The 15,541-nt window shown below is 47.0% G+C and overlaps 1 protein-coding gene across 1 annotated transcript in view; it reads left to right on the forward strand.

Annotated features, from left to right (window-relative positions):
• The first annotated feature begins 2,184 nt into the window (after window positions 1–2,184).
• TTC9 (tetratricopeptide repeat domain 9) overlaps window positions 2,185–15,541 on the forward strand; it is a 36,273-nt gene continuing 22,916 nt past the window's right edge. Inside the window, exon 1 of the mRNA XM_019969152.2 lies at window positions 2,185–2,782. Coding sequence (XP_019824711.2) covers window positions 2,353–2,782 — 430 coding nt within the window. The 5' untranslated portion in view covers window positions 2,185–2,352. The remainder of the gene's footprint in view (window positions 2,783–15,541) is intronic.

Raw genomic sequence — 15,541 nt, forward strand, 5'->3', positions numbered from 1 at the left:
TAGATCTGGGTCAGCAGATCTTGGATTTTGCAGATTCTTCATCTCTAACAGGCTCCAAAGTGATGCGGATGCTACTGGCCCAAGGCCTCCACTTTGAGTAGTTAGGTTTTGGAGCCGGAGTCTTCAAACTTGACTGTGCATCTGAATCAAGGTGGCAGTGGGGGTCAAAATACAGACTGCTGGATCCCATGCGTAGAGTTTCTGATTTTAGCAGGCCTGGAGTGGGACCCTGGAAACGCCATCTCCTATTTTCCAGGTGACACTGATGCTGCAGGTCTGGAAACCGTGCTTCAAAAACCAATGATGTAAAATACATACATCTTTTTCTCAGCATCATAAAGGAGGCAGGAGCACTAAAAAAACAGGCCACCCTTCTCCTCCGTTTGCAAAATCATATGCAACCCCTTCAAATGCTTCCATAATCTAACCCAATTATTTTCAGTTACTTCTGTTTAGACCATTAAACTCAAACCACTAATGCTGTAAACATCCCCAAGATTCCGAACATCAGGACCTCTGCTGTTTCCTCACTCTGGTTGAGATGACATTTTCTTATATTTCCTCAGGATCAGATCTTACCCATCCTTCAAGGCCTCAAATGTTTCCTGCACAAAGCTTCCCTTCCTTGGGGCTCCATAGGACTTTCTTTTCCTTCTGGCGACATTTACCAATTTCTACCTGGCAGAGTGAGTATATGGGTGGGTGGTCTATCTCCTCCAGTAGACTGGGAGTTAGTTAGAGAGCAGGATAGTCCCTTCCTGGACTATCTTTGCCCCTTGACCTCAGCACATCCCCAGCAGACAGCCAGGGCAGTCTGAAAGAATGAATGAAGTAAGGGATGGAACCTTCCGAGGCGGGGCAGAGCTGTCCTGCAAGTGGACAGTAGGACATGTGCCCAGCCTTGATGACCAACAGCAACAGGTGTTTTCCATCTCTGATGTCCGTGATTCATTCTGCACAGCTGCCTGCACACCCAGGCGTCAGCACACGGCGGCTCTCAGAATATACAACGCCTGCAGGGTGAAGTGCCCACTGTGTTCTGGGCGCCTGGGCAGCCACACACGGGGACACATCTCAGTGACAACCTGCACCCACAAAAAAACAGGCCTTGCCACCGTAAAATTATTAACATGAAAATATTAACACAGCTCCTGGTTCTTACTGCAGAGAACCAGGAGCTGCAGCTTGTGCCTATGTCCCTGCTTCCCGCCGCACCTGTCCTTTTAGTTTTTAAGAAATCTGTTGAGGGTGAGTCTGCATGTGTCCCCCATCCCTACAAACACATACACACACACACACTCATAATACATCCCTACACACGCGCACACACACTTATAATACATCCCTGCACAAACTCATGATACATCCCTACACACATACACACACACACACACACACACACTGACAAGACATCCCTACACACACACACACACTCACAATACATCCCTACACATGCACACACACACAATACATCCCTACACATGCACACACACTCATAATACATCCCTACACACATACCCACACACACACACTGACAATACACCCCTACACACGCACACACACTGACAATACATCCCTACACACTGACACACACAATATATCCCCCGTACACACACTCACAGTACATCCCTACACACGCACACACACACACTCACTCACAATACATCCCTACACACACACATTCACTCACAATACATCCCTACACACACACACACATTCACTCACAATACATCCCTACACACACACACATTCACTCACAATACATCCCTACACACACACACATTCACCTACAATACATCCCTACACATATACACACACACATATTCACTCACAATACATCCCTACACACACACACACACAGACACACACAGACACACACACACACCCTCCCCCATGCGTCTCTTTCAGACTAGGCGCGCCTCCGAGGGCTGGATTGAATGGGAAAGAAAGGGCTCGTCTTTGTCACTAATCCTCCCCTCCTTCAGGCGAGCCAAGCTTCTTCCGGGTCAGCGACAGTCCCCGCCAAGCCCCTCGGGCCCCCGACCCCCGGCACCGCTAGCCCCGGAGCGCGCCGGGGCCAGGTCGCCGCCGACCGCAGGTTGCGGGAGGGGAGGAGGGCGAGGCGGAGGGCGGGCGGCGCGGGAGTGGGGGAGGGAGGGCGGAGGGAAGGAGGGGAAGGCAATCCGAGGAGGAGGAGGAGAGAGCAGCCTCCCGCAGCTGGCGAGGAGAATGGGAGTGCGGGACGACGGACCGCCGCGGGGTGTCACGGCCGCGGCCGAGCTCTCCAGGCGCGGGGCCGGCGCCCGCCGCGTTTAAACCCGGGAGGGCGCGGCGGCGCCGGGCGGCGGCCGAATGGAGAGGAAGGGCTCGGCGGCCGGAGCCAAGGGGAACCCGAGTCCGCCCGCGGCCGGCGAGGCGCAGCGGCCCCAGCCGCCGCTGTGCGTCCCGGGCGGCGGCGGTGGCGGCGGCGGCGGCGGCGGCGGAGGGACCCCGGCGCGGGGCCAGGCTGGGGCGGCGGCCGAGCCCGCCGAGTTCATCCGGCGCGCGCACGAGTTCAAGAGCCAAGGGGCGCAGTGCTACAAGGATAAGAAATTCCGCGAAGCCATCGGCAAATACCACCGGGCGTTGCTGGAGCTGAAGGGGCTGCTGCCGGCCGCCGGGGAACGGGAACGGGACTCGCGCGGGGCCTCCCCGGCCGGGGCCCCCAACCCCGGTCGTCTCTCGGAGGAGCAGAGCAAGACGGTGGAAGCCATCGAGATCGACTGCTACAACAGCCTGGCAGGTGAGCTGCACCGCGCCGCGCCGCGCTCCCGGCCCCTCCTTGCTCTGCCCTCCCCGGCTCCAGCCCGGAGCTGGTCCCTATTCTCTGGCCTCGGTCCTCCGGTCACCGCGCCGCGCCCCGCTCTCCCTCGCGGGGACCGTGCTGCTCCGGGAAGGAAAGCCCAAGAGGGGGGGACGCTTTGGAAAAAGTGTGACTTTTAGGATTAAACCTTTTGAAACTCGTGGTCATCCCGCATTCCTCCCCCGCATCCTCGTAAATTTCGCCTATAAATAGCTGGAAGGACAGATGGGGACCCAGCCGGCCTGGCGGCGACTGCTGCTACTACTGCTCACCAGTGGACCCGGGTCCAAATGCGGGAAGCGGCACCCGGGGTGGGCCACCCGCACCCACCTCATGCCCGGTGGCTGCTGGCCTCGGGGATCGTTGACTCCAGAGCTGGCCCTCACCTTCCCCCCAGCTGACCGCATCTCAGAGTCAAGTCCTCGCCCGAGTCCCTTTGGCCCCAGTGGCAAAGGGCAGTTTGCTACGATGCTTTCAGCATCTCAAGCAAAATGGATTCCAAAATGCACTTTCTTCTCTCCGAGCTCTGCTGGGGCCTCGGTTGCCAGGTGAAGAGAGCAATCTCAAAGGGAAACTAGTTCAAGGTTGGGCTTGAGCTGTGCTACATTCTCGCCCCCCCCCCCACCCCGCCCCCCATTCCGTGTAGCACTGGTTCTCACACCAGCTGGCTGCTAGGCTTTGAGGAAAAGGGAGTCCTTTTATTGGGATAAGAAATTCCCAAGTACACTTTGGAGATTAAGGTCAAAGTCGGGCATTTTTAAAAATTAACAGGAAATTTTAAAGTCTCTAAAAACGGAGGAGTCTGGGTCATTCCAGGGCCTTCCTGAGAGAAGGTGGAAGAGGTTGGCAGAGGCCTTATATTTGAAAAGCAGTCTTTGGTCTTCTCCCACCTCATCTGGTGGGATTTGGGAATGACCCACCTCCTCTAATCAAATTAAAGGCCCTCACTCCTGGTCCCTAACCCTTGAAGTTGCCCAAACTCTTTAGCTCTGGACACTTGGCGCAGAGTTAGGTGAGGAGAATGGGTGTGGCTGGAGATGGATTTGTCTGGAGGCCAGACAGTTGGGGGATGAAAAATATATGTGGATAATTGTGCTCTGTTTCTAAGTGCCAGTCCGCTCTGTTCCCTTGGATGTCTCTAGTGCCTGCCTATCTCTGCTTCCATAAGGCCATATCCAGGGTCATCTTAGAGCCAGGCACTTTGTAATTCGTTAAGTAGTTTACACACGTAAAGGATTAATAATAATAGTAGTAGTAGCAACGGTGGGGATGGTGCTGCTGATGGCAGTCCTACTGGTAACTGCAGCAGGTAAAGTAGTAGTAATATGGCATAGGTGTATTTCAGTCAATCACAAGGCACATCGTGATTCCCTTCCTTTCCTGCAAGTCTCTGGCATGTTCACTACTGCCTGATGAATGTAAAGGGCAGAGTGGCCATGGGTGGAGAAATCACTAATGTAGTGATTTCAGACTGGCAGTAGAGTCTTCTATTTAGTATTTTCCATGGGCATTCTAGGGTTGCCCCTCACCCCATGCTATTGGCTGCCAGCCTATGGCTAGCACAGCCTACCTTCTACCCCAAAGTGGTTACATTTCCATGGTGAAACTGAAGCTGTGTCTTCCTTGGTCAGGCCAGCCCAGTGGGTGGGGCTAAGATCTGGACAGTTCCTCCACTTCCACGCCCACCCCCCCCACACACACTCCTGGAAAACTTTAGTGGTGAGAGAATGGAAAGTAGCAACGGCAGATTTCCCCTTCTGCTGCTTGTTCCAGTGCTCACCACTTATTAATATTCATAATTTATGGATTGCAAAAGTAATGCATGCCTATCGAATGTATTTTCTTTTAGAAAATGCAAAATTACCTATGGTCACAGCAACCTAAAGAAATCCATTGTGATATATTTCCTTCCTCTATCTTTTTCTTTACTTAAATGTAAACTGTTTACAAAGTGAAGGACCTCCTGCGTCCTGTTTTTACGCCCAGTCGCCATTGTATCTATCAGAGCATTTTTTACACTTCACTGAAATCTTTTTGTGAAGATTATTTTCAAGGGCAACCTAAAAATTTTAAATACGTGTTTACAATGATCATTTGATGGAAAGAGGAAGAAATATGGTCCCTATTATTGTTGTTAAGACCAGAGCAATGCAGTGTGGCCTGTAAGATAATCTTTCCCCCTGTGCCTGATTGAAGGGAAGAGATAGCAACTGCAAGTTTGTTCTGGCAAAAAGGCAACTGGCCCTTCCATCCGGGCTGCAGTGCTGGCTGAGCAACCCAGTGGGCTCCAAGTAGGAACAGTCTGAAGATGTTGGTCCTCTTAAGAATCTGTCCTTCTACACAGCTGTGCATAGAGGAAGAGCTTTGGGGTTTAGAAGCAACATGGACTAGCTCAGAAATACCTGGAGGATTAGGCCATGTTGCTAAGGGCATCTCAGCACCAAACAAAAACTGTTGTGAGGCTTCTGGAGGAAATCTAGGTTCAGGTGGTCCTTGTACTCTGCATGGAAGGCCCCAAGAGAACAGCAAGTGGGCAGTTAGAATCTGCTAAGAGATATTCACCGAAAAATCCATTTAGATGACTTGAAGTGACCATTTGAAGGGTATGCAGGCAATTTGCAAGGTGCCTATGGTTGTGGTCTGTTCTGGCTTAGAGTTTCTTTCTGATTAGTAGGGATCTGGCCAGTGGTGCAAGTCTTCTCGATTTGATTGTGCATGTCTTATTCTCTAAGAAATTCAAGGGAAAAGATAGGCAGCATCTTCTTCCTTCAGAATTTCTAATGATTTTGATACAATGATTAGAAAAGATATTCTGACCTGCCAGGGGAGATGTAGACATGTAATTCTTACCAAGGCTACAAAAGAGGCATATACTGGCCAACTGATCGACTCCCATTGACCTCGAACAAGACACAGGGCTCCCCTGGGGCCTTGGAATGGTCTGTGCAAAACCTCTTGAAGGACAGAGCCTTTTGCTTTACATCTGTTCCTGTGGGATTGTGAGGGCCCCAGCTGGGATGTGATCAAAAGGTTGTAATGCATGACTTTGTGGGTATTTTCAAATGATGTTCAAGACTCAGATGCCCACAGTGGAGATGAGTGCTGGCAGGCCATGGCATTGATGAGAGTCAGCTTAGGCCCCTATTCCTGGCACACCCTGTGGCTTTGTATAAGTCCCTACCACATTATTTTATATCCATCTTCCTATCCATTTAGAGCTATGTTTGGGAGGGGTTTTATTTGTTTTACCAAAGGACAGGTAATTTCTATTGAATTAAAAGTCCCAGGAGAGGGGAATGACACGGCCTAAATAAGTCACACCTGAAAAAGGCCTGGATGAGAGTCAGTTTTATCAGTACTTGTTTTATCTTCAAGCCATAGAACCAGAGCCAGCTACATAATTTGTGGGGCCCAATGGAAAATGAAAATGTGGGCTCCTTCTTCAAAAAGCAGAAGAAAATTGTCCTTAAAGGTCTTAAAAAATAAAGCTTTTCCCCTTTCATGATCTCTCTCGACATGGTGTTTTTATCTGCTATTTAATGTCATTATTAGAAAATGATAATTTTAAAGGTCTTAAAAAATAAAGCTTTTCCCCTTTCATGATCTCTCTCGACATGGTGTTTTTATCTGCTATTTAATGTCATTATTAGAAAATGATAATTTTAAAGGATTGGCGTGAATTAGCCATTCATCTTTATAGTGTGCAGTGCCAGTTTTAAGTGGAAATACAAGAGCACTTAACTGGGATGTGAAATCACCTAAGTTCCACAGTTCACGTTTTGCAGTTGGTACGTGCATACGTACTTTATTCCTGCTGGAACTGTGAAAATGCTGACAAAATGAACTCAACTGCTTTTATTTCACTTTTTATATGCATACTTTTTTTGTGCCCTCTTTACCAATCTTGCCTTTCTGATGAGTAAGGAAAGGAAAGGGAGCTATTCCTTACTCCCACCCAAATCTTTCCTTCTCTGTCATCATTTTCAGCCTAAGTGGTTGGCTAGCACAGGGAAGTAACTTAAGCAAGAAAGGATATGCTGGGGTTTTAGGTTATTTGTGTTTCGTAGAACACTGTTGCTTCCTTTCTGCATTTGAAGCAATTTCTGGGTTGAATGGAAAGCCTGGCCTCTTTGGGTTGTCAGTGTAGGTGCTTACTTGGTTATAGACCAAGCACCCTTACCTTATGTTTGCTGAACTCCCCTTTATCGTGGAACCACTGTATGCTTATGGGGCACTGTGAATGCTAGGTACTACATGGGGTTGCAAAGAGTGTTTGTGCCTCTCTTCTGATCATGTTCATGCTCCATTATCCCATTGGGCTTCACTTACAAAAGAAAGAAAGAAAGTGAAGGTGCTCAGTCTTTGCAACCCCGTGGACTGTAGCCCACCAGGCTTCTCCGTCCATGGGATTTTCCAGGCAAGAGTACTGGTGTGAATTGCCATTTCCTTCTCCGGGGGATCTTCCCGACCCGGGAATCAAACCCAGGTCTCTGGCATTGCAGGCAGACACTTTACCCTCTGAGACACCAGGGAAGCCTTCCAAAACATAGTTTCAAAGATAAAATAAGAATTTCAAGAAGTCAACAGCAGAGCATTAAATCAAATACAAGGAACTTCTGAACATGGGTCCTGTGTGACTGTACCCTTGAAGCCACCCCACAATGGGACACCAGTAGATGATTGAGCACATGCATCTAAGGTGGACAAAACTAGATACAGACTCTGAGGCAGATTCTAAGACAAAAGGTACCTGACAGAAATCGGTGTGGGAACCAAAGGACTGAGCATGAAGATGGATAAATTAAGAATGCAAGAATCAGTTGTTAAAAGAAGAGGTCAAGAGCTAGAGACAAGCAGTAACCTGGTAACCAGAAGATGAGTTGTTGGGATAAGAACTGGCAAAGGAAGGGGAAAGAAGAGAGAGGTTTCATGTTAAGATGCTCAGCCAAGATCTTGCCATCTGGATGGGAGAGCTTGACCCGCCAAGCCATTGTTGACCCAAGGCTGGTCCTCGGGCAGCCCCTTGACCAATAAATCTTAAGCCTGTAAACATGACTTTGAAGATCATCTTCCAAGAAAGAATATGAGAATTTAAACTTGTAGAATGCTTTCAAGAAAAGAATATGCCAAATGTAGACTTCAGGCTGAGTTTCTGAAGTGGATTCTGAAGTTCCTTAGTTTCCCTATGAAACTAAGTAGTGAGTTGGATGGCTCATAGCCAGCGACTCTCTAGGACATCTGGAAGTAAGAGTCCCTATAGCCAAAATGCAGGGGAGTGCCCCATCCAAGTCACAGGGACTTGCTGCAGGGTGGACAGGAGGGCCAAGATGTAGAGCAGCCAGAAACTGTTCCCAGAGCTTCACAGGTTGGGAGTGACCTGTGAGATGGAACATTCTCTCCTGCCAGCTGTTTTCTTTCATCACCAGGTTGTACCTCCTGCATACAACTAGGATGAAAACACAGTGTTTCACCCAACCAACCAGCAATTTCCTAATTTCCAGATATTTGGCTTTGGGAAATCAGATGTCCATGCTGGGACCAGATTGTCACTAAGATGATACTGCGGTCCATTCCCAATCACATAGCAGCAGCCACGGCTCTAGCATGGACAATGTACCAGATATTAAAAAAGCCAAAGCTAAGGGAATTCCCTGGCTGTCCAGTGCTTAGTATGTGGTGTTCTCACTGCCAAGAACCAACGTTCCATCCCTAGTTGGGAAAGTAAGATTCTGCAAGCCATGCGGTATGAGATATGTGTGTCAGTGGGGAAGGTACTTTAAAAAAAAAAGGCCAAAGATAATACTACATATGATTAAAAGTGTTTATGGGCTTCCCATGTGGTGCTAGTGGTAAAAAATATGCCTGCCAATGCAGGAGATGAAAGAGACGTGGGTTTGACCCCTGTGTTGGGAGGATCCCCTGGAGGAGGGCATGACAACTCACTCCAGTATTCTTGCCTGGAGAATCCCATGGACAGAGAAGCTCTGGCAGACTACAGTCCGTATGGTCGCAAAGAGTAGGACATGACTGATGCCACTTAGCAGGCACGTACAGTCTTCCTCATGGATTTCATATTGCCTTGAAATTATTATTAGGGTAAAGCTCATTATCTTCCTTTTATGCATACATACACATTTTCATATCAGCAACGAAATGATGCCATGTCTGGTAGGACTCAAAACCAACAGTTCCCAAATTTTATAATAAACTATACTGAAAAATTATAATATATATATATATATCTGAATCACTTTGTCATATACCTGAAACTAACATAACATTTGTAAATCAACTATACTTCAATTTAAAAAAAAAAGGAAGCAGATGTGATGTGTAGTGCCAAGGAGAGTTGACTTGAATCAGAAAAGTCTTGGGTTGAAATGTATCCAAGTGAAAAAAAAAAAAAGAAGAAATGTATCCAAGTGGACCTTCTCTTCTTGTTCAGCCAAAAGGAGTTTAAAACAGCACTCAAATTACAGACAACATTACACAGAGGAAGACTGTGGAGCAAAGGTTTCCCTTCCACAGTGTGTCCATGTATAAAAAATGAAAGTGCTAAGGAAGTGCTAACTAGCTAGCTTGAGTGTTATGTAAAATCAGAATTATGATTTCAGATTTGGATATGACCCTTACTGTGGTGTGTGAATTTCCTTGTCAACATCACCACCTTGTCATCAACATGAGCTTAGACACTTCCAAAAATAGGGATACTCACCACTACCTAAAGTGACTTATTTAGCAACCACCACCACAACACAACAGCTACAATGATAATGACAGTCACAACGATGGCAGTAAAGACTACCGTGACGGGCCCAGTTTCTGGCATCCAGTAGATTTTCCATGAATGTGTTTGAAAGGAATGAAAATGCTCATCCCAGCATTTGTCTCATATTAAGGATCCAAGAAATTCAATCCTTAATATTAATTAATATTAATTGAGCAACTAATAGGCGCTAGACCCTGGGCTTGAGAGCTGGGTACACAGACAAGGTCACTGAACTTACATATATACCTATGTAACTTGTGAGACAGAAAATCCAAGCTCAGAAGAGTTAAGTCCCTTGCCCATGGTCACATAGTTGTATATGGCAAACTGGAATTTCTCATCTCCCAGGTCCCTAATTTGAAAGCCTATGATTTTAAACACTCACCCCACACCCTCCATCTTTAGAAGTTTCTTTCTTAGGTACAAAAATTTGCCTCCTTGAAATTTCTATCGATCCATTCATAGTCTATCTACCTTTTGAAGCAACACAGAATACATCTCATCAGTGTAACAGGGGAAACCCTTGACATTTTTAGGGCAACTCGCTTGCCCATCCTCCAGTTTTGTCTTCTGTTAAGTTATTCCTTTTTTTATTTTAATGAAAAAAAAGTCACTACTTTTTTTTTTTTTACTGTGATGTGCTTTGTATGTTTAGGATTCCCATTTCATGACCATCCTGGGTGGTTAAGGGGAAAGTGTCCTGTACTCTGCACCAGGTTCTATGTCACTAGGAAGGAGACTTGAATTTATATGGACAGAGAGGAATAAGAATCTGATGAGTCACAATTTCTAATGAACCGTATTATGCCCCTCTATCCAGAGTGTGTAAATTCTAGTTAAGAGGTCTTGAGAAATTTAAGTGGATCTGTTAAGAGTAGGAATTCATTTCAGCCATTACTTTTTCAGTGATCAGTTTTGTGGATACAATAAGGAAAATGACCCACTAGAAGAGGAACATCTGGACTTGTCCAAGTGCATTATTGCAGACCCGGTCAGTTTTAATGTCATGAGAGTAATGATCCCATCATTTAAAAATATGTTCCGGTTTAAGTGCTAAATGAGATTGGACACAATATTATTCTGTGTGGCATGGAACACTTGCTCTCCTAACATCCTCTAAAGTAGTATTTATTTTTAAGTTTGTGTTTTTGTGACTGACTGATAAGTTCTAACTTTGGGAGCCAAAACCTCGTGTCCCAAGAAACGAAAACAACCCCTCCCCCAAACCCAGCAGTAAGCAGTCCAGTTGGCTCTGTGTATAGTGGGACGGGAACTGAAGGAGACTCATGTGACAGCTGGTGGCACATTCACTACATATGTGAACTTAATCTGGTCACAAGACCTCTAGTCTTGAGTTTCCTCACTTGCTAAATGGGTATAATCATGCCAGCTTAACTCACAGGGTAAGGATGAGAAGCAAGAAGATAATGTATGAATGTACTTTATAAACTATAAAGTATTGAAGTATAAGTTAGCCTTTGAAGTCAATGGGGGTGTTTAGGAGAAAGACAAAAGAATAGAAAAAAGAAGTGGGGGGCTTCCCTGGTGGCTCAGTGGTGGAGAGCTCACCTGCTAATACGGGAGACACGGGTTCGACCCCTGGTCTGGGACAGTCCCACGTGCGGTGGAGCAACTGGGCCCAGGCACCACAGCTGTTGAGCCTGTGTTCGAGAGCCTGGGAGCCACAGTGAATGAGCCCATGTGCCACAACTACTGAAGCCCACGTGCTCTAGAACCCATGCTCTGCACCAAGAGAAGCCTCCACCACAGTGAGAAACCTGTGCAACACAAATGGAGAGTATCCCCTGCTCTCTGCAACTAGAGAAAAGCCCACACAGGAATGAAGACCCCCGTACAGTCAAAAATAAATAAATAAAATTATTTTTTAAAAAAAGAAGTGGGGGGAATACCATGGTGGTCCAGTGTCTAAGACTCCATGCTCCCAATGCCAGGGGACCCGGGCTTGATCCCTGGTCAGGGAACTGGATCCCACATGCCACAGTGAAGACCTGGTGCAGCCAAGTAAATAACAGATAGACATAAAATAAAAAGAAATAAGGAGTGGGAACTGCCCAGTGAAGGAAATTCCCACTAATTCTAACAATTTTCAAAGGGATCCTTGAATAGTATCCCTAGTTGCTGCTGCTGCTGCTAAGTTGCTTCAGTCATGTCCGACTCTGTGCGACCCCATAGACGGCGGCCCACCAGGCTCCCTGTCCCTGGGATTCTCCAGGCAAGAGCACTGGAGTGGGCTGCCATTTCCTTCTCCAATGCATGAAAGGGAAAAGTGAAAGTGAAGTCGCTCAGTCATGTCCGACTCTTCTCGACCCCATGGTCTGTAGCCTACGAGGCTCCTCCATCCATGGGATTTTCCAGGCAAGAGTACTGGAGTGGGGTGCCACTGCCTTCTCCAAGTATCCCTAGTAGATACTAGGAAAAGTCTCTTGATGCATGGTTTCTACATTCAGTATCTATCCCATTTGGTTTCAAACACACACACTCAAATGATTCCCCAAATGCAGGTCATCCACAAAAAGAAAAGCACTTGCTAATAAAGCAAAAGTGTTTCTGATGAGAAGAATGTGACGGACATTCTTTGCAGGCCAAGTTCCCCCACTTGTCTTCAGATGTCCCCATCGAGAACACAGCAGAAGTGTGACTTGATGGAGTGATACAGACAGCAAGTTCTGTCTCTCATTGGTCAGCTGCCTGGAATCAAAGGATCTTGCCTCAAGTTTTCTGATGTCCGAGGGTTGGAGTCCAGAATCTCGGAGGTCCTTTCCCGCTCTGCAAAGAATAATTCTCCATTCTTTCTGAACTGGGTGGCCATTACCCAGAATGGGAGAGATCTGTGTGGATGGATAGGAACCAGTCTCCAAAATCTATCATTATGTGAAAAGGCAGGGGTTTCCCTGGTGGTCTAGTGGTTAGGAATCCATCTCCCAATGCAGGGGACACGGGTTTGATCCCTGGCCCGAGATGATTCCACATCCCACGGAGCAACTAAGCCCATGGACCACAGCTACGGAGCCAGTGCCCCAGAGCCCACGAGCTGCAACTGCTGAGCCCAGACACAGAACTGCTGAGCCCACCTGCTGCAGCTGTTGAAGCCTGCACGCCTAGGGCCTGTGCTCTGTCGCCGGAGAAGCCACTGCAAAGAGAAGCCCACGCACCACAACCAGCGAAAGCCTGTATGCAGCAGCGAAGACCCAGCTCAGCCAAAAATAAATAAATAAAAATCTTTTTTGAAAAAAGGCAGAATGCAGAACAGTGTTTAAAAAGTATAAACGAGCATCAGCATATACACTAGTACAGTATTTGCTTTCAAGAAGATTATCTGAAATTATGCAAGTGAAGCTGTTCGTTTGAATACAGAACTGGACATTTTTCCTTTTCTTTTTGATGATTACGACTTCATTGTTTTTAGAGCAATTAAAGGTTTATAGACCTGGAGAAGGGAATGGCAACCCACTCCAGTATTCTTGCCTGGAGAATCCCACGGACAGAGGAGCCTGACAGGCTGCAATCCATGGGGTTGCAAAGAGTCGCACATGACTGCGCGACTAACCCTAAAAATTTATAGCAAAACTGAAGGTAAAGAACGGAGATTTCTCGTATACTGCCTGCTCCCATATATGCCTAGCCTGCCCTGGAGTGGTATGTTTCTTACAGATGGTGAATCTGTATTGACCCAGAACGATCACCAAAAGTCCATGGTTTACTTCGAGGTTCTCTCTCCTGTTGTACATTCTGTGGACTTAGACAAGTGTATGATGACATGTCCCTGTCACTGTGGTGCCATACAGAGTGCTTTCCCTGCCCTTAACATCCTCTCTGTGCTTCCTCGTCATGTCTTAGCCCACCCCAGCCCCTGGCAGCCACTGACCTTTTTACTGGCTCCATCGTTTGCTTTTTCCAGAATGTCCTATAGTTGGAATCGTACAGTGTGTAGCCTTTGCAGTCTAATTTCTTTCACTTAGTCATATGCATTTAAGGTTCCTCTGTGTTCCTTTTTTAACTTTTTCTTCTAAATCTTTCTATAGTGTATGACTTTTCTAAGTATATGCATTATTATTTTTATTTTTAACGAAAAACGATGACAGGATTATCTGTGTGGAAAGATTATGCATAGTTTTGCTTCTTTTATTTTCCCCCTAAAAAAAGCCCACCTTATTCACGTAATTTTTAATGCTGTTCTGGATATTACCTGAGTCTTGTCTAATCATGTCAGAATGTGACACATAAGATGTCAAGCAAAATTATCCCAAGCCCCAAACTTTCTCTTATTATCCCATCTTATGACTTATCCTTTCTGCAGTGCCCATCACCCCAAAGCACACCCAGGGCTAGGTCCTGGCAGCATGGTACCCCCACAGCAGGGGGATGGTAGCACATGAGTGATGGTGTGAATCTGCTGGTGAGATAGGGAAGAAAGTTGAGTCAGAGCTTGTGATACAGACTGGTCCTGAGCAGTTGTGATGTGCCTCTGGTGTAGAGGAAGGGACCGTATCGGTGGTCCATGACCAAGATTCTTTTCGGCCCCTGAGTCTAGGAAATCCTGCCCCGTCAGTAGCTCAGAAACAGCACCCGGAAGGAAGCTCACTGGCTCATCAGATCCTTATTGGATGCTTGCCATGGCTGTTAAATCTCAAACCCACTGTGTTCTCCACAGAACATGGCACGGGGTTGTGGGAGCAGGGTTCTCATCTAGACTCTGCTGCTCACTTGCACTGTGATTTTGGAAAGGTCACATCACTCCGAGCCTCAGTTTCCTCATATGTAAACAGCAAGGTGTTGGGTCAGATGCCCTCCAAGTCCCCTTTCGGAAGTGTTGAGCCGTCTAGGATTTTGAAAACTGTCTAGTGTCCCCACCCCACCCCCACCCTCCTCTAGCCTCTCTCTCTTCTGGAAGCAAGCAGATTTAGAAAGGAAACAGGAAACAAGCTCCCTTTTGTTCTAGTTTACTGATAGGTGCTGACAAATAGGCATGAGAGATCTCAACCAAGATTTCCAAGGTAACCTTGCAAATATGAAGGTAAACCAAAATAAAGGAACCCACAGTCTTGCAGAGTGAGAGTCAGACAGAGGGTCTCCGAGAGGAACGAGAGTGGGGTTGGAAGCCTCTTTAAAATATTACCTGGGTGCTGGAATCTAAAGTGATGGCACCAGATATTACCTATTGCTGCTAGATCTTCTCAGATTATTCCAAAAATCAGACTTTGATTCTTAGCAGGCCATCATTCACCCTAGGAAATCTGGCAAAACTAGCTACATTAGACCAGGAAGTTCTGTTGGAGCCCGTAAAAGGCTTTTAAGAAATGAGCTGGGAGTGGTGGGGCCAAGCGTTTCAGGGAACAGTTGCTAAGCTGTAGCATCTCAGAGAGCCTCTACCCTTGGCTTAAGACTGGAGAGCCCTGAGGAGTCTCGGCCAGGGCCTGAGCACATCTGGACCAGGATGTGATTCTGGACCTATTGCTTGTGCAGAGTCAGAACTTAGCTCCTTTCTCAAATGGACCCGAACCTCAGATTGCAGATGCCAACTGGTCATTGGAACTTGTGCCTCTGACACCTCCAGGGAGAGAAAGGCTGTGTCCCTGTGTGTGCCAGTGAAAATGGGGTAGGGGGGTGAAGAGAGGAAGCAGAGAAGCACAGAGAAACAGGCAGGCACAGACTTAGACCCCAGAAAACCTAAGGGCAAGGAGGCCTAATGGAAAGGAACTTTACTTAGCATAAGAGGGTCTGGCTTTGACCCCTGACTTCCCATCTACTCCTCCATTAACCTTGGTACAGTCCCAATCTTAACAAGCTTCTGTTTCCATTATAGCATGGGAGCAATAATATGCACCAGATCGGACTGTGATGATTGAAATTAAAGGATACATGCATGCATGCCCACTACAGTGCCTAGCACGTAACTGATGCTTAATAGG

The sequence above is a fragment of the Bos indicus genome, chromosome 10 (assembly GCF_029378745.1).
Source record: "Bos indicus isolate NIAB-ARS_2022 breed Sahiwal x Tharparkar chromosome 10, NIAB-ARS_B.indTharparkar_mat_pri_1.0, whole genome shotgun sequence".
NCBI lineage: Eukaryota > Metazoa > Chordata > Mammalia > Artiodactyla > Bovidae > Bos > Bos indicus.